Source organism: Panthera onca, chromosome B4 (genome assembly GCF_046562875.1).
Source record: "Panthera onca isolate mPanOnc1 chromosome B4, mPanOnc1 haplotype 2, whole genome shotgun sequence".
Lineage (NCBI taxonomy): Eukaryota > Metazoa > Chordata > Mammalia > Carnivora > Felidae > Panthera > Panthera onca.
Window position 1 is genome coordinate 122,067,097 of NC_138345.1, and position 23,559 is coordinate 122,090,655.

At 35.1% G+C, this 23,559-nt stretch overlaps 1 protein-coding gene across 10 annotated transcripts in view; it reads left to right on the forward strand.

Moving 5' to 3' along the window:
* PARPBP (PARP1 binding protein) overlaps positions 1-23,559 on the forward strand; it is a 149,008-nt gene that overhangs the window by 26,489 nt on the left and 98,960 nt on the right. For 6 of the 10 annotated variants that reach the window (XR_009617016.3, XR_009617017.3, XR_009617018.3 and 3 more), the window contains exons 5-8: positions 7,175-7,345; positions 8,431-8,585; positions 18,778-18,961; positions 22,267-22,445. The exons of 1 other annotated variant lie outside the window; for it this stretch is intronic. Coding sequence is in view for 5 of the 9 variants with exons in the window: in XM_060656591.3 (XP_060512574.2) it covers positions 7,175-7,345; positions 8,431-8,585; positions 18,778-18,961; positions 22,267-22,445 (689 nt within the window). In the remaining 4 variants the exon portion in view is untranslated. Of the gene's footprint in view, positions 1-7,174; positions 7,346-8,430; positions 8,586-18,777; positions 18,962-22,266; positions 22,446-23,559 lie in introns of those variants that run through there. 3 more of the 10 variants (XM_060656593.3, XM_060656594.3, XM_078449546.1) reach the window with 3 other exon arrangements.

Consider the following 23,559-nt stretch of genomic DNA (forward strand, 5'->3'; position numbering starts at 1 on the left):
TTTTTTCTGGTACAAGAAAATATTCCAAGCCCATCTTTGAATGTTTTCTTCCCAGACATGATTTTATTTAGTGATTCGTAACTATTTTCTCTTGCTTGAAATTAATTTTTCACTTACATTGTTTTTCCCTCCTGTCCCAAATATTGATAAAATGTTTACCAAATACCTGGTCTTTTCTCATTGGTTCTTAAAGAGTACATTCATATACATCAAGAGACTAGATCACTTACAGATCTCTTTAATTTATGTTACAGGCTCTACAGGGAAAAAACAGTAATTGTTGTGCCTTTTAATGAATAGAAATGAACTAGTTTGTGTAAAACACCTACGTGTTTATAATTTTGGCTTACATATATAAAATGTTATATCTTAAAGGGATATTCATGAAAAAAGATCATAGTATATAGAAACTGATGAGTCTTCACTGCAAGCATATAGTTTTCTCATTTAAAAATACCATGATAGTGGCGCCTGGGTGGCTCAGTCAGTTGAGCATCCGACTTCGGTTCATGTCATGATCTCGCAGTCCATGAGTTCAAGCCCTGCCTCAGGCTCTGTGCTGATAGCTCAGAGCCTGGAGCCTGCTTCAGATTCTGTGTCTCCCTCTCTCTCTGCCCCTTCCTTACTTGCACTCTGTCTCTCTCTCTCTCAAAAATAAATAAACATTAAAAAAAATTTAAAAATACAACGATTGTTTCATTGGGTTAATCCTCTACTTTTATCTTTTGCCTCCTTGGATTGTTTTCCGAGAGTATTCTATCTAGTAGTTAGCTGATAGATTAGATTTTATGAGGACTATTAAAGTCACAGCCATCCTCTTAGCCATTTTGCATTTTACTTGCAGACTTCTAATTTTTCTTTTTGCAAAGTATTTTTGGAAGGCAATATATTTCTATTAAAATTCTAATGTGACTTTTTTGGGCTGAAGTCTTGCAAAGATATATTTTGATCACAAAATGTACCTTAACTAATGCCACGCCAGAGTCATTAAGTAGATGAATGGCATGAATTTAAGAAAAAATATTTTTGTTTCCTTATTTTATTTTATTTCATTTTTCCTAAGGTACTAAACTGCACTAGAAATTCTGAAGCAAGGAAGGGAAAAATGGAATAAAGGCCCAAAAAGAAAACCCTCAGTTAAATAAAAAATTCTACCAGTATATTAGTTCTAGTTCAACTTTTTGTTGTTGTTGTTATATGTAAGAATTTATGTATTGGCAAAGAAAGTAAAAAATACCTGTATAAATTGTTAATCTCAATCTAGCAAAAGTAACTTCCAAATTGAGGTTGAATATCTGCATTTCAGTAATAATTAAGGGATAGGAAAAGAAGCTTGGACTTGCCAGAAAGCTTAAGTAAGATTGTTCAACTTCTAAACAAACATTGCAAATACTTTGTGGTATGGATTGAATCGGTTTATTAAACAAATAAACAGAACATTATCTTTATTTTTGGTATCTTGGTAAAAGCTTCAGTCTTGTGGATTTTTTCAATTTAGGCCCTTGCTTCTGGACATCATAACTGTATTTATGTGGAATGCTTTTCCAGAGAGCCTCTTTAAAACACACTTGCAAATACAAGAGCAGGGAAACCATAACTGCCATGTTATATGACCATAATGATAGGGATAGATTTCCAATTGTAGCCATGAGTTAAAAGAAACACTCTAACTGTGAGGACTCCAAAATGTTTTTCCCTGATGTTTGCCTAGCATCACAGATCAGCAGGGCAGAATTTGCTAGCCTTAAAGAGCAAGTTGTAGATGTGGTTTGTACCCAATAAGGATCAAATCTATACATATTGTTATATCCTCATTATTTTTGAACAGTAGAGGCACAGTGAGACAGGGATTGAATGAAATTAAATCTAGAAAGAGTAAAACAGTTTCTGATTACAGTGTGAATGTCACTTTTTCTCTGCTTTAATTTTTGACAAATGTGTTAGTCTTTTGAAATGTGAAGAGATAAGATAGAGGAGATTCATATGTTTTAGACAGACTATTCCACTGTGAAATTAAAATGGAAACTTGTATTATAGATTCACATGAAGTATTATGATTTACACTGAAAATAAAAATAAAAGGACACTTGAAATATAAGCAGAAAACCATGTTGTGCCTTATGTTATAAAATTTTAGGATGGATCTGAAAGATGATTTTATCTTAGAGTTGTACCTTAGAGTGATTTTCTTTTTAAGGCAATGTAATAAAAATACATGAGTGCTTATTCGATCTCAAGTAAGATTTTATCAGTAGTTTTCATTTTGTAATATCTAAAAGGGCCACATACATGTATTAAGTTTTTTTTTCCATTTATCATTGAACAAAAACTGAGAACCTATTAATAAAATGGACTGATTACCTGCTATAATGCCAGTCATTCTTTAAGGCCCTAAGGATATATCATTTGCTGTCCTGGAACTCATGAAGTAGTAGAAAGATTAAGAAAACACACAATGTCAGAAAACGTTAAGGTCTATCAGGGAATTATAATTGGCTGATATGCAGAAATATTACAGGGTGGTAAGAAAGGGAGTACATGAATTGCTGTTTATATGGGAAATCAGGGAGCCTCTCTGCAAAGGTAACATTTGTCTAATATTTTTAATATTTAAGAAAAGAGTTTCATAGTGTTAATATTCAAACTTTATTTAAAAAATCAATTTTGCTTAAATTTTGAGTCCATATTTAAGGTAATTTTTTCCTGTCCAATAAAGTTTTTTTAAAGTATTTTTTAAAGTTTATTTATTTAATTTGAGAGAAAGAGAGTGAGCAGGGGAGGGGCAGAAAGAGAGGGAGAGAGAGAATCCCAAGCAGGCTCTGTGCTGACCCACGGTGAGATCATGACCTGAGCTGAAATGAAGAGTCAGTTGCTTAACTGACTGAACCAGTCAGGCACCCTCAATAAAGTTTTTTTAAATTGACCCTGACTGCCTACCATGTTTCAAAAATTGTTTTTCATATGATATTTAAATAATCCAAAAGCATGTTACCTTTAAAAGTGTTTTTAATATGTATATGAACTTGAGAGAGTCTCTTAGTAATTGTCTATGACACTTCTTATTGATTTGTAATTTTTATTCGTACCTTTTAAAGCTTTCTTTTATGCTTCCTAATTTAAAATATGATTAAACAGAATATGGAGAAATTTTAATTTTAATTCAGAAAGTATTGGGGCATCTGGGTGGCTCAGTTAGTTAGGGATCTGACTTTGGCTCAGGTCATGATTTCATGGTTCGTGAGTTCAAGTCCCGTGTTGTGCTGTGTGCTGACAGCTCAGAGCCTGGAGCCTGCTTCGGATTCTTTGTCTCCCTCTCTCTCTGCCCCTCCCCCACTCATGCTGTCTGTCTGTGTGTCTGTCTGTCTGTCTCTCTCAAAAATAAACATTAAAAACAAAAAGATTTAATTCAGAAAGTATTTTCTTAGTTACAGATGATAAATTATGGGATCTTTAGCTATGTTGTCAGTCTCTGAAGGGTTTAATGAATTTCATGTTTTGAGAGGGAATTGAGTTTAGAATTCGTGGAGTCCATTTTTCTAAGGGTATAGGCAAGGAGAAGATTTCAGGTAAATAGTGTGGGAGCAACATTTAAGAATTAGTTACAAACAAGATTCCAGAGCAAGAAGATGGGGTGGAAGCAGTTGAGAGGGTGATAAGAATTCCATAAAACTAATTTAATTTTGATGAAATCCAATTTATCGGTTTTTTTCTATTATAGATTATGCTTTTGGTGTCATGTCTAATAACTGCCTAATCCAAGTTACAAAGATTTTCTTTTATGTTTTCTTCTAAAACTTTTACAGTTTTATATTGTACATTTATACCTGTGATCTGCTTTGAGTTAATTTTTACAAAAGGTGTGAGGTTTGGGTGGGGTTCATTTGTTTTGCATATGAATGATCAATTGCTTCTACACCAGTTATTGAAAAGGCTGTCCTTTCTCTATGATTTCTTTTGCACCTATGTCAAAAATCAAATGGCCATATGTATGTTAGGTCTATTTGTGGACGTGGTTCTGTTTCATTCATAAATACTATGTTATCTTATATTGTAATTGTATAGTAATATTTAAGATAATTTCTCAGCATATTTAATATGTTGTTCCAGTGTCTTTGGCTTATTTTTTGATGGTCTATTAATCTTGTCATCATTCCCTAGTACGTAATGTGTCATTTTGCCCTGGTTACTTTTGAGATTTTTTTCTCATCTTTGGCTGTCAAAGTTTGATTATAATATGGGAGTGATTTTTTGTTTTTCCTACTTGAGTAGCCACTTACATCTATAAATTAATGTTTTGTACCAAATTTGGCGTGCTTTTGGCCATAATTTCAAGTATTTTTTTTCCTGCTTCTTTCATTCTTCTGTAGGGATTCTAAGTATTTATATATTGATTTAATTAAATTATCCCACAGTGTTCGTTGGTTCTTTTTTCTTTTTTTTTCTTCCTTTGTTTTTCAGATTTGGTAATTTCTATTTATATATTTGTAAGTTCACTGATACTTTCTTCCACTTTCTCCAAGTTGTTATTGAGCCCACTTGGCAAATTTTGTTTTTGTTATTGTACTTTTCATTTCTAGAATTTACTTTTTTTATAGTGTCTACTTTTCTGTTGTCATTTCCTCTGTTAATTCATTGATAACATTTTTTAAATTCATTGAACATATTTCATTTGAATTCTTTGAATGTATTTATAGCAAACACCTTGATGTTTTGTCTGCTAAATCTAACATCTAGGTCTACTTGGTGATAATTTCTATTGATTGCTTTTTATACTAAGAAGAGGTAACACTTTCTCTTTTTCTTTTTAAAATTTTTTAATTTAATTAATTAATTTTTTAAAATGTATTTATTTATTTTTGAGAGACAGAAACAGAGCACGAGCAGGGGAAGAGCAGAGAGAGAGGGAGACAGAATTCGAAGTCAGGCTGCAGGCTCTAAGCTGTCACCACAGAGCCCAATGGGGCACTTGAACTCAAAAACCGTGAGATCATGATCTGAGCTGAAGTCGGATGCTTAACCAACTGAGCCACCCAGGCGCCCCCCCCCCCCCTTTTTTTTTAAACTGTCTAGTAATTTGTGAATGAAAACTGGACATTACAGATAATATTCTATAGTGACGCTGGGTTATATCATGTTCTTCTGAGGACAGTTGAGTTTTTGTTCTAGTAGGCAATTTACTTGCCTGGATTTCAACTTCATATTTTGTTTCCTCAGTATGCACCTTTTTGGATATCTATTATTATGGCTTCCCTTTGCTGTTTTTTTGGGTTGGCTTTTGTAGATCTTTCTTCTGCCTGCCAAATTTGGCAGTCAGGCACAGTTTGGGTGAAGTATGGAGCTTATTCTCTCCATAGATTCCTTTTCCTAGGGTTTTTCCTGAATTTTCCAGTTCTGATAAGCTTTGGCTGTGTACATTTAACACTTCAAGCCTGTACACCTTCAACTTTCTGCCACTTAAGCTATACACAGTTGAGGAATGCACTCAGTTTAGCAAACCTTCCAACGCATAGCTCTAGTTCCTCATAGCTCAGTCTTTCTTGAATATATTTTTTGAATATGTTTCTTTCTCATTTTGACTTGCATTTTTGATGGGCCTCCTGGAGTCTCCCCCATGCTTGTGTGGTTTCCCAGTCAGCTAGGGATTTTGACTATGCTCTCAATTTTTCCAAGATTTTCCCCTTTAAATTTCTAGCTGCTTTCCCAGCCCTGGATTCTAAGGACACCTTTATAGTCACTTCTACCTTCTGCAGCCACCATAGTCATGATTTTTGGGCCAGTAATCCACGAACTTAATTCATACCCTTCTTATTGCAGTTCCATTAAAATTAAATATTCTTCCAGCTTCTGTCTACCCTCTGGACACTTCTCAGTGTCTTTAAATAGTATTTAAAATTTCTTCCCATTTTATGTTTGTTATCTGTGAGGTTCACATGATCACTCACTTCAGTACTACAGGAAGTTGAGGGCCTTGAACAACCACAGGCTTGCTATTCTTACCCTTCTTGTTGCAGTTCTTTTAAAATCAAGTTCTCCTCCAGCTTGTGTCTGCTTTTTGGATCCTTTCTAGGGTCTTTTATTTATTTATTTTTATTAAAAAAATTTTTTTAATGTTTATTCTTGAGAGAGACAGAGCAAGAGCGAGGGAGGGCAGAGAGAGAGAGAGAGAGGGCAGAGAGAGAGAGAGAGAGCGAGAGAGAGGGGGAGACAGAATCTGAAGCTGGCTGCAGGCTGTGAGCTGTCCGCACAGAGTCTGACGCAGGGCTTGAACTCACAAACCATGAGATCATGACCTGAGCCAAAGTTGGACACTTAACCGACTGAGCCACCCAGGTGTCCCTCCGGTGTCTTTATGTATTTATGTTTTTAAAAATTTACCTAGTAAGTTATACTTATTTGTGGGAGTTCACACTATCACTTCCCCCATACTAGATAGAAGTTGCAAGGCCTTAAATAGCTATAAATAGCTAATTTTAAGAATAAGATCATTGAATACCCTGGTTTGTTGTTTGACTATAAAAGACAAATACAGTATATATGAAAGAACCAATATCCATATGAAATTATAGCAGATATTATTTATCTTGTGCTTAAACAGTCATAGCTCTGTTTTAGGCCAGTTAATGTCAACATCAACTACTTGTTATTTTTTTTACATTTGCTTCTATCTCTTCATTGTAATACTTATTTGGTTACTTGGTATTGTCAAAACCAATATCTAATAATTTCCTCCAAAATTTAACCTTTTAACTTCAGCCTATATCTAGTCCTGTATGGGTAAAGGACCAAATAGTGCCAGTTGGCTCATTCCCTAAGCTTCGGGGGGCATCATTACTCCTTGTTATTTAGTGACAAATGTGTGCAGGGGAAAGAGATCCAGCCTTATCAGAAATGCAGACTTCGGACTTTATCTTTTTATATCATTTTTTTAAGAGACATTTTCAACAATTATGATAGTTGTTATTTGTTCATAGATGCTCACTGGTGGCAAGTTGGTTTCATGATCAAGAATATGTTAATTGTCCAATTCAAACTTTTGTTTTATGGTAGTTCTCTTTTTTTCCCAAAGAGTTGAGTGAGATTGTTATTGAATGGTCATAAGTATTTTTACTGCATATAAGAAAAGATTATTGATTTAGAACAACCTCAATAAAGAAAATAATATTTTATTGTACAGGTGCAGTTACTAGCAAGGAAAGTTATCTACTCATATTTAAGCCTGCTAGTGAATTCAAAGAATGACCTGGCTCTGGCTCATATTCTTAATATTCCTGATAGAGGACTTGGACGAGAAGCCTTCACTGATTTGAAACATGCTGCTCAAGAGAAAAAGATGTCTATCTTTTTGGTATGGACATATTACATTTTCAAGATGTTTTAAAAGGCTGTTATGAACAGTGGATACCTGTACCGTAATATAGACTTCTTATGATAAAACAGGTTTTAAACTGTGAATATATGTTCTTCCTTGGTATTTGAAAATCTGTGGTATTATTACCATATTCTTCAAATTTGACAAGGGAGAATATCTCTAAAACAGTGTTTTCCTACGTGTGTTCTATAGAGTGGTAGCCCTGTTAAATTCTCCTTGAGTAAATACGTCCAAAGGAAGAAGTCCCTGTTAAATGCTCCTTGAATAAATGTGTCCAAGGGCAAAAAGTTTGGAAATAGTATATACCTTTATTGGATGTTTATATATCAAAAGCTCTGAGAGGTCCTACCATTAAGAAATATGCTTAAATTAACCATGTTATTTAATCTGTTGTTGTCTAAGTTATTTAACCTTGGAACTTTCTTCCAAATTACTGAAATTTCATAGAATTTGTCTTAGGATACACTTTGGAAAATACAGCTTTAGAACATTTCATCTTTGATGGAGATGCTCTTAAGTATAGCCATCATATACATAATTTTATCATTGTAGAGGTAAGGCCTCTTGAACTACACATGATGAAATAATCCTAAAATGTGAAAGCTAGATAGGACGTAGTGATTATTTAGTCTAAGTGTTTAAAGTAAGATAAGGCTTGGAAGAGTTGAATTAATTGCCCACCCTTGAATAAATCAACACAGTTGATACTTAAAAACCCTTTGATCCATATAAAAACTCCAGTTTAATCTATACAAGAATATATTTCTACACTAATATTTTATAGTCAGTGATATTCTCTTATGAATATATTCTTACTCTCTTAGTTTTCTAACTTGGCTCCCCAGTCTCCACTTGCATTGCCATCACCCCTGCTGGCATGAATTTTGCATGGCATCTGTTTCTTTAATTATTTGCTTCTGAATCAAAGTGGCATGAATTGTAAAAAGTGCTTACTTTACCTCTATACCCAGAAATAATATAAATGCACCCAGCTTCATAAAGTTTTATTTTTAACTTACTAAATCATTAAACATAACTAAATCATTTGTTTTAATTCATAGGTGGCTACATCATTTATTAGGACACTAGAGCTTGGAGGGAAAGGATATGCACCATCACCATCTGATCCTTTAAGGGCACATGTAAAAGGATTGTCTAATTTTATTAACTTCATTGACAAATTAGATGAGATTCTTGGAGAAATACCAAATCCAAGGTAACGACTTTTTATAAATTACAAATGTTTTTTACTAATCTAGCTTTAAAACTTATAGAATCAGAGGTAGATTTGAATATAGGAGCTATTGAAATGACCAAAGATCAAACCAAACAGTAGGGAGAAGAAACAAAATATCTAGATGAATAAATTATAACCTCATGACCTATTCCTCTAGTTTCTGCCTATCTTTGATTCTAAAATTTTTGCCAAAGTCAAATGGCATGTTCAATTAAATTTGACTATAGAAGAGGGATTTCTGTTTGTCTTTTTCTGGAATAAATAGATTTTTGAGGACTGGACATGACTGAATAGATCATTTCTTTAAAGTTTTTATTTAGCAATAAGGGAAACTTATGCCCGGAATGAGTAAGGAAATTGATAGAGATATGATGAAATCTATATTCTACTTCCTGCTACTATTTTTTCCTTTTCTTGGGTGTAAATCTTTAGTTTATCTGGAATTTGTTTTTATATTATATTGGAAGTAAGATCTTCGTATCTGATAGACTCCTATTTATAATATATGCATCTTGGATGATAAGAATTTTGAGAGTAATTTGGTGGGGAACAGAAGTGCATTGTATATGTTAGCAATTATGGTAGATCACTGTCAATTTGGTTGGTATGCTTTAGCATTGTACTAATAAAAAGAGCTGGTATTTACTCAACACTTTTTATGTGTCAGGCATTATATTAAGCTCTTTGTGGGGGTTATCATTTGATCATTACAGCAGCCTTACATTATGGGTACTGTATACACACCCAGTTTAGAGAGGAAGAAACTGAAGCACTGGGACTAAGTAATTTAACTCAGTCACATTGTTATTTAAGTAGCAGAGCTGGGATCTGAACTCAGTTCTGAACCTGGAACCCATTCTTTTAATCACTATATCTTATTTCATGAAACTTCTTTTCATTGTAAGATTCCAAGGATTTTTTTCTTAGGATTTTATTTTGAATTATATCCTTCTGTCTTCTTTGTGGATATCCATTCCAAGGAAGTAAATTTGGAAGAGGTTTTTTGAATATGACTTATAGTCAATAATAGTGACATCTTCTGAACTTTCAAATATATTGGCTGGCTGTTTCTTCTGAGATCACAGATAATTTAAAAAAATATTTTATTTTTAGCAAAGCAAATATAGGTATATTTTGTTAAAGTCAAGTGGCATTATGGACCTACAGTAAAATAGTCCTCTACAGATGAATTGACTTTAAGTTTTTTTGTTTTTAGATTTACCTCATTTAAATGAAATTTTTATTCAGCTATTTGTTGATTTTTTTCAGTTTTAGACAATATTAACTTCCTATGCCAATGTCCCAGCTCCCCTTTTCTGTCTTCTCCCTCCTGTTAGGCACACAGATACACACAGACTTCGTTCATCCTTCATATCTAGTTATACTACAATTTCAGCTTAAGTTATGTTTTAGAATTTTTTTTATTATGACTCTGTAAATACTGCCTACACCTAAGCTATGTGATATGCTGTGATTATACTTCCTTTCTTGTATAGATTTTTTTGTTTTTTGTTTTTTGTTTTTTTTTTTAACGTTTATTTATTTTTGAGACAGAGCATGAACGGGGAAGGGTCAGAGAGAGAGAGGGAGACACAGAATCTGAAACAGGTTCCAGGCTCTGAGCTGTCAGCACAGAGCTCGACGCGGGGCTCGAACTCATGGAACGCGGGATCATGACCTGAGCCGAAGTTGGCCGCTCAACCGACTGAGCCACCCAGGCGCCCGTTTTTTTTTTCTACAGTTAATAATTATCTACTTTTTTCTTTTGCTTGACTTCCTATTTTATTATAGATTCTTTATCAAGCTTTCCAATAAAACTATACAATTTCTTCTTATTAGACCTAATAATAAGGTTATCTATAAGTTCTGGGTTTTGCCCTTGAAGACATTCCTTTTGGAAAATGCACTATCTTCTTCATTCAGTTTGTACTTTTGCTTGTTAGGCCTGTTTCACAGTGGTAACTGTGAAGTTTCATTACCTTATGAATTTTCTTTGCCTCTGCCTTGTTTTCTGAATCTCATGACTTTATTTATTTAAAAAAATTTTTTTTACATTTATTTATTTTTGATAGAGACAGAGCACAAGTGGGGGAGGGGCAGAGAGAGAAGGAGACACAGAATCCGAAGTAGGCTTCAGGCTCCAAGCTGTCAGCGCAGAGCCCGACACGGGGCGAACTCACAAACCGCGAGATCACGACCTGAGACGAAGTCGTAAGCTCAACCAATTGAGCCACTCAGACGCCCCATGACTTTATTTTTAATTGGGATACCCCTTATTGGTGTACATGGCTTTCTGAGAAAAACAGGAGACAAATATTTTTATTGTATTCTCTCATTTGATTGAATGTGATCTTATATCATGTTTTACTTATCTAAAAGTATTATATTTTTAAGATTATTTTTATCTGCTTCCTGGATTGTCTTTGTTGTTATCTAAGTTGAATGTTTTCTTTTTTGTTTGTTTTGCAATCTTTCATGTTAGAGGTATTCCTAAAATGTATGGTGATTCTGAACAGCCCTTCCATCATATTTCAGAATGAGACTCTGTAAAGCTGATTAGTAGTTCTGTACAGTGGATTTCATTATAGCCTGGCATCCAGTTCCTTTGTTGGGGATTCTCCCAATGTCGGTAACTATAGGTCTTTTCTTTGGAACTTACCCCAGAATTTACACAGTGGCATCCTTTAGTCTCCTTCAGAAAGCTGTAAGTCTAGCTAGTCTAGTAATATTCTGGGATTTGAAGTCGCATAGGAGCTGATGCTCAGTCTCCCAGTTCAGTCTGTAGACTTTTACTCAGTCTCTCTGTTTTCAGTTCCCATTGCCTTGCGGTCTAGAGCTCATCTGGCTTACTTTCTTCAGAGTAATCTTGCTTTCCATGCTGAGGGGAGGGAAGTGCACTGGCCTGACTGCTCAGAATAGGAGAAGAGATTGAGGCGTCAAGTGTTCTGATGTAGACTGTCAACTAGTTCTTATTTGCAGCCCCTTTATCATAGCCTTCAGTATTGAATTCAATATCTGAGAATTTCTGGAGTTGCTTCTTATTGGAATCTCTTTTAGCAGTTACATATGTTTTAGCTTTCTTTGTTCTGAGTAGTCAGCTACCACATGTCCGTCTGCTTTTCATCTTTCCATCCTTTCATTGTATGTCTCTGCTGTCATCCGCTATTGTCTCCTCTTCCATTCTTTTTCTTCGTGGATTTAAAACACTTGCATTTCTGTCATTTCTCTGCAGCTTTAGGAGGGAGCAGATATAAATGTGTACATTCAGTCCACTGTAGTTTGTTATAATTGCATTCCCTTTGGAGGAATGTCTGGTTTGGATAAATTATCTACAGGATAGAAGTACATTTTAGAGGCATCTAGGATGAGGCATCTTAAATTCTTTAACTTATCAGTGAGTTATTGTGGATATCCTGTCTTGTCACAGTGAGTAATTCACTCTGTGTTCTTGTGAAGACACTGAAGAAGTAGGTGTCCAAGTAGTGGGTATATTCATGTGGGTGTCTAAATAGTGCCCTAAGCGATATTTATTTCTTCTTTATGGTGACATTTGTGTATACTAAGTATATATTCATTTCATAATTGTAAAGAATTATTAAAAGCTAAAACCATATATCCTATTTATGCAATAGGAGGATGTACAGAGGAAAAGACAATTGCCTTATTTGTGGGAGGCAGGGATAAAGGGTCAGGAATACTTACCTGGGTGGCTGTTATAGTTCAGCTTAATCTTAAAGTATGGACTTGAAGGAGTTAGACGGACATGGAGAATGGGTGTGATATGAAGCCCAGATGGGGAGAAGGGAGGATATTTTCTACAGTGGGGATAATATGACTAGCCTATTGGGACATTGTTTCATTGGTTATTCATTTTGTCTTATAATTTCAACTTCTAGTACTTTTGCCACAGTCCATAAAGATTATAAGAAAAAACAACAAACGATCTTCTGTTTTTGTCAATTCCTTCTCCTTCCTTTTATTTTCTTGTTTTTTTTTAAATCAATTTTTTCTAATGTTTATTTTTGAGACAGAGGGAGACAGAGCGCAAGTGGGGGAGGGGCAGAGAGAGAGAGGGAGACACAGAATCTGAAACAGGCTCCAGGCTCCTAGCTATCACCACAGAGCCTGAAGCAGGGCTTGAACTCACAAACTGCAAGATCATGACCTGCACCGAAGTCGGATGCTTAACTGACTGAGCCACCCAGACGCCCCTCTCCTTCCTTTTATAACTGAGATTCTTGAAAAAAAAATGCTGTCCTTTATTCCATTTCCCAATTCTAATTATTTAATATGTATTTCTCACCAGACTGTAAACTTTGTGAGGGTTTTGTTGATTTTCTTCACTAATATCCCTTAGAGTTAACATGGTTTCTGGCACAGAGTAGACACTCAATATCTATTTACTTGTCTGTAGTTAACTGACTCACAATCATTCACTGTTCCACTCTATTGAAGCTATTCTGCCAAAGGTCACTTGTGATCAGGTTGGTATGGTCTTTTTTGGACTCCAAATGTCCTTAAATTTGATCATTTTCTCTGTTAGAACCCTTTTCCCCATACTTCTGAGATTTCATTCTCTTATTTTCCATCTACTCCTATAAATTCTATATCTATAAATTCTAAATCTATATTTCAGTGGGATCCAAACCTCTTTCCTGAGTTTCAAAAATACATCTTTGTCTATAGGTTGTGACCTCAAAGGCAACTAAAACTTAACATGTCCCAAACTAAGTCTTCATCTTTCCTGCAAACCTTTTTCTCTTTCTAAAGTGCCCCAGCTTTTTGAAGCCTCTCTTTCTCAAGCTACCCAAGCAGAAATCTGGAACATATCTTAAACTCCTTTTTTCTCCTTTCTCTATCCCTTCTGCCACCAAGATCCATCAATTTTTCTTACTTAACGTTTTTGATATTCTTTCTTCTCATCTCTATTCCTGTAGCTACTATCTTATATTTCCATTTTGTATGGAAAGTCTGTTTTCAGACTTTTATCCTTTCTTGCCTGAACTTCTTCACTTCTCTCTGAGTTGTTCTTTTTCCTCCAGTTTTGAGTTGCCCCATTCTGCTGCCCTCACTACTGCCAGTGGTCTTTCTGAAACAACGAATGTTACTCCCATGATTAAAATTCTTCAATGATTCATATTAGGTACAGGATAAGACTCCAGAAACCTCAGTATGATATACAAATTCTAAATGCTCTAACTCCTGCCTGCATCTTTTTCTAGCCTGTCTCTCAACCTTAAAACTTAGAGATAAAAATGTACTTAACTCTTGTAACTGAGTAGAATAGGGTGGAGGTAGTAGGGAAACACAGTAATCTTTGAATCAAAGGGAGGATGGCAAACAGACAGGGAAGAAATGAAAGAATCAATTCCTACCCTTCCCTCCCCATTGCCAACTTTTCATCAGGCCATCTTAGCTATAATTTGGTTGTATTTCTACATTTTGCCAGTAGGTGCCACCATAAAATGCATATACTTTCCTGAAAAATATCTTAAATTAGGGGTTTCAGGTTACATAAATTTGTTCTCTATTGTTCCAATATTTAATGGAAACAAATTCCAATTTGTTTAATGGAAGCAAATTCCAATATGTATTTCAAATTTATGACACAACTTTTAAATGTATACTTGAGTTATACTTATTGGACTAACTATTATTCATTTATAGAATGTTAAATCTAGTTGAAATTTTCTGGTCCAAAATTCTAATGTTACATTTTTTATCATTTAAAAATATTCTAGAAGCACTTTTGATATATCTTTTTTTTTTTTTTTTTTTTTAATTTTTTTTTTTTCAACTTTTTTTTTTTTTATTTATTTTTGGGACAGAGAGAGACAGAGCATGAACGGGGGAGGGGCAGAGAGAGAGGGAGACACAGAATCGGAAACAGGCTCCAGGCTCCGAGCCATCAGCCCAGAGCCTGACGCGGGGCTCGAACTCACGGACCGCGAGATCGTGACCTGGTTGAAGTCGGACGCTTAACCGACTGCGCCACCCAGGCGCCCCACTTTTGATATATCTTATGTAGCACTTTTAATCATATTTAAATTTTAAAAATGTGTTTTAGCAAATAGCTTTCTAGTTCTTGGAGATAGTAGAGGAAAGCCAATCCATACAGTAAAGTAAGAATATTCAATAAATACACTAAAGTATAACCATCCATTTGTGTTTTACTGCTTGTTGTTCTCCTTCATTCACAATATTTTGTTACAAGCTTGGCGATTTAATTGTTTTCCCTCACTAGCTTTATTTTTCTCTTTCTGCCCCAGGGCTTTAATTTGATACATTTGGTAGTCAGTAGGTACAGTTTACCTCTTTTTCGCCTAAATTCTTCCTTTTTTTTTTTTTTTTTTTTTAAGTTTATTTATCTTAGAGAGAGAGAGAGAGAGAGGGAGAGACAGAAAGTGTGAATGAGGTGGGACAAACAGGGAGAGAGAGAGAGAATCCCAAACAGGCTCCACATCATGAGTCCAGAGTCCAATGTGGGATTTGAACTCACGAACCATGAGATCATGATCTGGGCTGAAGTTGGATGCTTAACCAACCAAGCTACCCACGCACCCCTAAATTCTTCTATTGATGTTTTTCCAGAGTACTCATAATGTATCTTCTGGGATGCCTTCGTGAAATACTCTTTCTTCCCTTACCTCCCCACTTGAACTCCCTTTATACCTTTAGTATCTTACTTTCTCATGTGGTTAATTGTGACCTCTTAAAGAGAAATATTTTATTCATTGTATCCCCATTGCCTAGCACAAATATCCTGGTGTCATTTGAGTTAAAACTTCAGAGATTACAGGCTCTAGAAGCAAGAGTCTGGATTATACTACCATGTTGCTGAGCAGATTTTTGAAGAGCTAATATTGGGCTCTAATAGAGAATGTATAGCAAGCAATAGACTAGTCACAGCACTAGTGTTTGAGGTATTTTTTACCAAGGTCAAAATGTTGAACTTGGCAAGGATCTGAAACACAAATCTTACACACTTTTTCCTGATTTAATTCAGTCAGGGAATTATATCATCTTTAGAAGGAAGGAATTGAGAAAAGGAGGCAAAGGTGACTTTTACCTAATATCATTAAAAGCATTTTTTTGTTATTGTAGTTGACATTACAACACTCTTTCATGTTTTATTATCCTTTTGAATCTTACAAAACTCTTCCATTAGATTATTTGCCAGAAGAGGCACATAGTGTTGTGCTTTCATTTCGGCTTCATTTCATCCAATTACTTTCTGTGCTTTTGATTGAAAATCAAGGAAAAACCACTGAAAAAGATAGTGATTGTATATATAAAAGAATTCTTAGAGTTTACTCAGACTTCTGATGACAGGTATATGGCAGGTTAGGTCTGCCGATTGAACCTTCCCTTGAAAATAGTTAATAATGCTGGATACATATCTTTTAAATACTTTTTGAATGCGTTGATGAATAGGCATTTATAATGAAAATACTGGCCAAAAACTAGAGGAAGGAAGAAAGTCAAAGAGGGAAGTCAAGAAGGGAAGCCAGCTTTTATTTTGAGAGTATTTGGTGATTTGGAAAGTCTGTTCTTATGCTGGTAAACTCTGAGGGAGCAGGGACAAAGCCTAGGGACTGTCTAAGATGAGGAGTCTGTTGGGACATCCACACTCACAGGGCTACCCACTCTGTGTCAAATGAACTGAGAATAAAGGCTTTAACCTGATAAAGGGTTTCTATACAGACCTCCTTACTGGTAAAATGTTTTAGCATTCTATTTAAGGTTTAAGATAAAGTAAGAGTTCCTACTCTTATCATTTCTTTTTAGCACAATATTGTATGTTCAATTCAGTGTAGTAAGGCAAGATAAAGAAATAGATGTAACAATTGAAAAGGAAGAAATAAAATTCTGTTTGATGATAATATGATTGTATATGTAGAAAACTCCAGAAATCTAAAGGCAAATTATTCATATTAATAGTAGTGTTTAACAATGTTGCTGGACACAAGGTCAGTAAACAATAAGCAATTGTTTTTCTATGTCATCACCAAATAGGAAAACAATTTTTAAAAAAGAGCTTCAAAAAGATAAAATACATAAAATAAATCTAATACAACCCTTACTAGTTCCTTCTCCCTCAGAAGGTTCAGACTCAATGTGAAATTCTCTGGTTGCCTTCTCCCACCCAGGGCTTTGTGTCCTGATCAAAGTACTGCTAGAGATTTTTGCCTTCAGGAAAACCCATTCATTCTGCTCGCCTCCCATTTGTAGCTCCCAACTGTTGTCTGTTCCTTTTTTGGGGGAGAAATTAAGTGGTATTTAGAGATTTCCCCCTATTCCTGCCAAACTCAGTGAGATATTCCCCCAGGGTATTTAGTCTACCATAGTGTAAGTGGAAGGTGGAAAGCTCCTAAGTACTTTTGTATTGCAAACGATATGAATAATCATAAAATATGTATCTTTTGTCTTATTGTAAAAAATTTTAGATTGTCGCATGTGATAGTGGTCATATCAACCATTTCTTCTGTGTGCCAAGTATAAACTGGTAGTGTAAAAATTAGCATTCTTCCTTTCTCAAGAAGCTTTTTCTTCCTTTTTTTTCTTTTAAATGAAATGTTTCCCAAGCTTATGTGGTTGTTAGAATCACCTGTGGTACTTTTAAAACAATGCAGCTATTCAGTACTCTTTTCTGCAGTTTGTGATTCAACAAGGTGGGATCTGGAGTTGATATTTTAAACAAATGCTGAATATGATTCTGATAATTAGGCAAATTTGGAAGACACTGGTCTAATCATACATTAAGTGTCTCTGCAATTTTCTTCTAACTTTCTATCTCTATTTGGACCAGCTATTTGATTGTAAACAATCATATTTCCAGTGTTTCTTAGGAAACCTGGCTTCTTCCCTAAAACATAAAACCTGGCAATAAGACAGCATGGATTAAAACTTTAATTCATAATTTCCTTTATGCCACTATAAAAGTCACAGAAAAGTTTGAGGCACCTGGGTGGCTCAGTGGGTTAAGCTTCCAACTCTTGATTTCAGCTCAGGTCATGATCTTACAGTTCTTGGGATCAAGCCCTGTGTTGGGCTCTGCACTGACAGTATGGAGCCTGCTTAGGTTTCTCTCTCTTTCCCTCTCTCTTTTTCTCTCTCTGCCCTTGCATGTGCATGGGCACACACTCTCTCTTTCTCTCTCAAAATAAACAAATAAACATTTAAAAAAAAAAGTCACAGAAAAGTTAAACAGCATACCCAAGGTAGAAGGGGGTGGGACAGGTGTTATTTTGTGCTCAGATAATCTGACTTTATAGCCAGGCCATACCACCTTCTCAATCAGCACTGCACAACCTTTCCAGGGATAGCTCTAGGAATGGAGATCTCCCGACTTAAAAAAAGAGCCCTCTTCTATTGTTGGACACCTCTAATTTCTTCCTTGTAATAGATCAAACTCCTTTTTCCTATATATTTCTCACATTTTTTTAGGTCAGCCTTCTAGAGCAGGAACTGCAACCTAAATTCATTCAGGCTCAGGCTTAGTATAAAGTAATTGATTTCAGGTTTTTTAAAACACTTGTCTTTTGGACATAGTTAGTTGGTCCAGTCTCTGGTTTGCTTTAGATCAGTATTAACTAGCTTAATTTCTGCTTCCACGTAATAACAATTCTCATATTAGAATGTAATATCATGCTTCAGGTCAGTCCTCACTACCTCTTTCCTAGCTCAGGCACTCTGTGTTCTTGGACAAGCTATTTAACCTTTTTGAGACTCAATTTTCTCATCTGTGATTTAAGGATAATAATAGTGAATGGATTTTAAGATTAAAGTAATGCAAGATTCTAGGTATAAATTGAGAGGTAGTGTTTCTATTACCTTGTATTTAAAGATACATATTTTTAAGTATATTATGTGTATATAACTGCACCTGAAACTGTTATTATGTATCATATATAACTAAAATATTTCCCTTCAGCTTTCAAATCAAGGAAGAAATAACTTACCTTTATTGAAATGACCTGCTTTCAGAAAAACTTTTAAATTTTGTTTCTCATGGTTCTCATCCTTTTCTTAAATGTGTTAGTTTGATTTATAAGACCAATGTCCTATTTTTTGAAAAGTGTTGATTCACTCTGAGAAGTATATTTTCAAGCTTATAAGCATATTGTCATTTCTAATACTATTGTAAGGGTGATCTTATTTCTATTTTCAGCATTGCAGGGGGTCGGATACTCTCAGTGATAAAGATGCAGCTGATTAAAGGCCAGAACAGCAGGGATCCTTTTTGTAAAGCAATAGAGGAAGTAGCTCAGGATTTGGATTTGAGGATTAAAAATATTGTCAATTCTCAACAAGGAGATGTAATTCTTGGTACCACTGATATCAGTCCTGCAAGGGTAATGAGCTTTTTATGTTTCATTATTCTTCCATACAAAACATTATCGCTTCTACTTGTTATAGAAATGGTTTACTATTGCTACTTAAGTCATAAGCATGTGTTTCCTGCGTTTAAGATGTTGAAAATTTAAGTTTCTCAATAGGATTATATAGGATTATGTTCGACTTGAGTAAATCATAACATCTTTGGGCCAATTGTGTGTATTTGTTAAAGAAGGCATTGGATAATCTTCACTATCCCTTGTAGCACTAGAAGTTTATAATTCTTAATGGATATTACGGTGTTTTGTAATGTTTTTCAATAATTACTCTTATGAAACCATTATTTTCCCATTTACTCAAATATAAAATAAGAACCAGGTTTCTCTGGTTCTGATCCCTGTACTAGGTACTCTGGAACAGCAAGAGAAATGGTTTCTATTCAGTTTATTTTTCTTCAATAGAATTTTTAAAATCTTTATGATGTGTTCTTTTCTACCTCTCTTACCAGCCTACTGCAAACATGAGGAATTTCTCTTATACTTAGAAATCTTTTAACTATATATTCCCAGAATATTTACCTGTTTCTTGTTTGTTTGTTTGTTTGTTTGTTTGTTTTTAACATAGGGAATCAAACACTGTATGGTACAATAAACTAGTATTATAGGAGAAATTGTCTGCCATGTTTTCAGCTCTAGAAAAGAATTTTGGGGAATGTGTTATAATCCATTTATTGCAGTTTAGTTACTCAAGCAACAAAAGCTCTTTTTCATTAGGTATGATTGTAATAATCAGAGCATGAAGAAAGACTTTTGCTAATTTTTTATTATTCATCTGTTTATTCACAGAACCATTTTTAGTTATTTTTCTGTAACAATGAATGTTTTCACATTAACTTGAAGGTGGGACATAGGGGAGATAGGGGAGATTCTGGGTTGTTGCCCCTTGTGTGCCCCATGTGGTTGTCTCATGTGTGCTAACACTTCCTGTGACTAGCTTGGCTCAAATGAGAACCACGTTATTACTATTAGTCTAAGTCAGGAATTGTCACAACTCAGGTAATTAAGAGCACCAGTCTCTCCCATTTCCTGTCACAACAAGTAAAGATCCAACCTGGTTCTTGATTTTATGTGTTCAGTCAAATCAGAAATCTTTGAAAAATACTATCCAATAATTCTCAATAAGTTAATGTTAAACAATGTGGACTTCTCTCTCTGGTACTAATGAAAAATCTATGTTAAGCACATATATTGTGATAAGTGCATACGATGTGATTATTAATCATTATTGTGCTAAGCAGTTTGTTAAAATTCCAGTGCAGCTATACAGGTTAGTTTGGTGAAGCCAAGTAGAGAAAGGAGGCCAAGACCAAGTTGATGGAAGCTGAGGGAAGTGGTGCAGCTACAACAGATGTCTCAGAAAGGGTGACTCTGATATTTAGGCACAATGTCCACCATGCTGTATGGGTTGGGCATTTTACCTATTTTACCCCTATTTTACCTACCCCTATTTTACCAGCGATTTAACTGAAGCACAGTGAGGTTAAGGAACTTTCCCAGAGTTATAAAGCACCTGCTACTAGTAAGTTGGTATCAAACCCAGCTAGAGATATCTTCAGGGTTTGTGCTTACGTGTGTCCGTGTATAATATTATATTATCATATATTTTCCCTTATTCTGTGTAGTCACTAAGTTTTTCTAGCTCTCCTCTTTTAATCTGCTTTTTTTCTTAAAAAAAATTTTTTTAATGCTTATTTATTTCCGAAGGAGAGAGAGACAGAGTGTGAGTGGAGGAGGGGCAGAGAGAGAGAGAAAGAGAAAGAGAAAGAGAAAGAGAAAGAGAAAGAGAAAGAGAAAGAAAGAGGGACAGAATCCGAAACAGGCTCCAGGCTCTGAGCTGTCAGCACAGAGCCCGACGCAGGGCTCGAACCCACAAACCGCGAGATCACGACCTGAGCCGAAGTCGGACGCTCAACCGACCTGAGCCACCCAGGCGCCCCTAATCTGCTTTTTTCTTTATCTACACTGCTACTATCTTAGTTCACTGCTACTACCTTCTCCTTTTCCAAGCTGGACTATTACAGTCTCTTAATTTGTGTTCCTGTCTCCAGACTTAGTAACATTCTTACCCTAGAATATATTTTACACATTGCCATCATTTTTCTAAAAATCTAAATAGAATCATTAATGTCCTTGCTTAATAAAGCAAAAGATTTTAACTCTGTAACAGACTGACTTATAATTTCTTTGCCAGATATACAAAGCTTTCCCACGTTCATCCTGCATAACTCTTTCTGTTATTTTGTTCTTTAGTTATATCATGTTACCTCATCCTTCAAAGTACCACGGTCTCTCCTACCCCTATGTGTCTCCTCCTCTATGAAGACATCGTTGATTCCTGAGTAAATTGTTCACTACCTTTTGTGTGCTCCTATTATGCCATGTATATCTTCTGTTAGAAATAGCACTTAAGGGGGTGCATGGGTGGCTCAGTTGGTTAAACATCATCTGACTCTTGATTTCAGCTCAGGTCATGATCTCACGGTTCCTGAGATCAAGCTCCCATGAGCCCCGTGGTGGGCTCTGTGCTGACAGCTGCAGAGCCTGCTTGGGTTTCTCTGTCTCCCTCTCTGCCCTTCACCTGCTTGCATGTATGCACTTTATCTCTCTTTCTCCTCCTTTCTCTCCTCTCTCTCCTTCCCTTTCAAAAATAGATAAATATTAAAAAATAAATAGCCCTTAGTACTTTGTAATGCACTTGTTAGTTGCTTTCTTATTTTATTTAGGAGAGTATGGGTTCCTTGAGGCAGCGGTTTTTACCTTTGTAGCCTTACACTGTGCTTGGGACTTGGTGTGTAGTTATGAATGGATTACTGAGTGAATGTGAACTCATTTTTAATTTTTGCATTTGAATAGATCTTTATGGCCATCTGTGGGGTTGGTATTCAGACCATCTCTCTTTGGTATAAAAAAGAAAAAATATACAAGGAGATTAAGTCATGAGGCTGGGGTCACATAGCTAGATAGTTACTAAATTTTCTGACTTCAAGCCTGGGATGTTATTTTGATCAGAACCAATGTCTTCCCTGATGATACTATTTTCTATATTTTTTGTGCTTTTGGAAGGTGATAAGATTGACTTTGGTATGACTTGAGGGAGAAATATTACATGCCTTAAAGCCATTTCCCATGGCTGATTTTTTTTTTTTTTTTTATTACTTAAACTATAAGAGGAGGAGAATGGTGGCACAAGAAATGGAAAAGAATGACTGATTGACCCAACTTAGGTGATTATTACATTTACTTAATATTATTTTTTGTTCTAGCCAAAATCTTATGCTATAAACCATGGTACTGCATACTGTGGCAGAGATACTGTGAAAATTTTACTAGTTCTTTTGGATGAGGAAGCAGCCAGTTTGCCTACCAAAAACAAAGCAGAGCTTTTATATGATGATGAAAACACAATTCATCATAATGGGATTTCTATTCTTACACTTTTTAGGTAAGTATTGTGGAAGTTATATGTATGTGAATGTTAACTCTAGTCTATAAAGGGAATGTTGAAAAAATACCTCATTAAGTAAAAGGAAATACATGCTATGGTAAGAAACTTGGAGACTACAGAAAAGTGTGAAGAGAGAAGACAAAAGTTAAAGGGAGATTGAACATTTGGATGTGAGAAAGTTGTATATAAAAGCGTAGTATCTTCTGAGAGTATGACAGGTATTTTTGGTTTTGTTTTTATTTTTTTTGTGCTTGTTTTTTGCTTTGGAAATATTCATTTTCTTTGTCGTGTATGTCAAGAACTTTGCTAACTGCTCTCACTTATATTAGCTCTCATAGCAACCTCTTTCAATAATATCCCCACTTTATAAGTGAAGAATTAGACACTTGAGAAAGAGAAAGATGAAGTAATTTGCCTAAGAGAGCACAGTTAAGCAAGTAGCCAAAGTGTCTTGCTCCAAAACCTAAGGTCTCTCCTCCAAGGATTGTGCTGTTCTGCGTGAGAACCAGAGAGAGCATATACACCAAACTTAAATTGGAATTGATATCTCTTGGTTCTTCCTCACATTATGAAGACAAACACTTACTAAATTAGTGTTAGTAGTCTATGCAAGACATTGATATGCTCCACTTTTAACAACCACTAGGTCAGACATTGTGTAGGTTGGTGATATTTTTCATTAATGAGCATTCATTTATAGAAACGTGTAAAACTTTAGAACAACGATTTCAAATTGTATTTAGTACATTGTGGAGAAACTTTACAAAGTCATCCTACTTGTTTGATCTTTTCTATTTTTCTCTTCCCTTTAAAGAGAAACTTTGCAATGGTCTGTCATTCAGTGTTGTCCTCCAATTTATTTAAACCCTTTTCACCAGCTTTCAGTGATTATTCTTTTATATCTGGGCATGATATAATTCTTCCATATTCTACCTCAAAATTGTCCAAATATTTTCCTAGCAATGAAAATTTATCACTGGCTTATGAAAAAAGTATAAAGGAACTGAACCTTTATTTTGTGTTCTTTTACCTTACTTCTGTTCAGCACAGTTTGTTTTTTAGGTAACATCATAAATGATTAATTTTTTTCTCAGATTCAATTCTACCATTT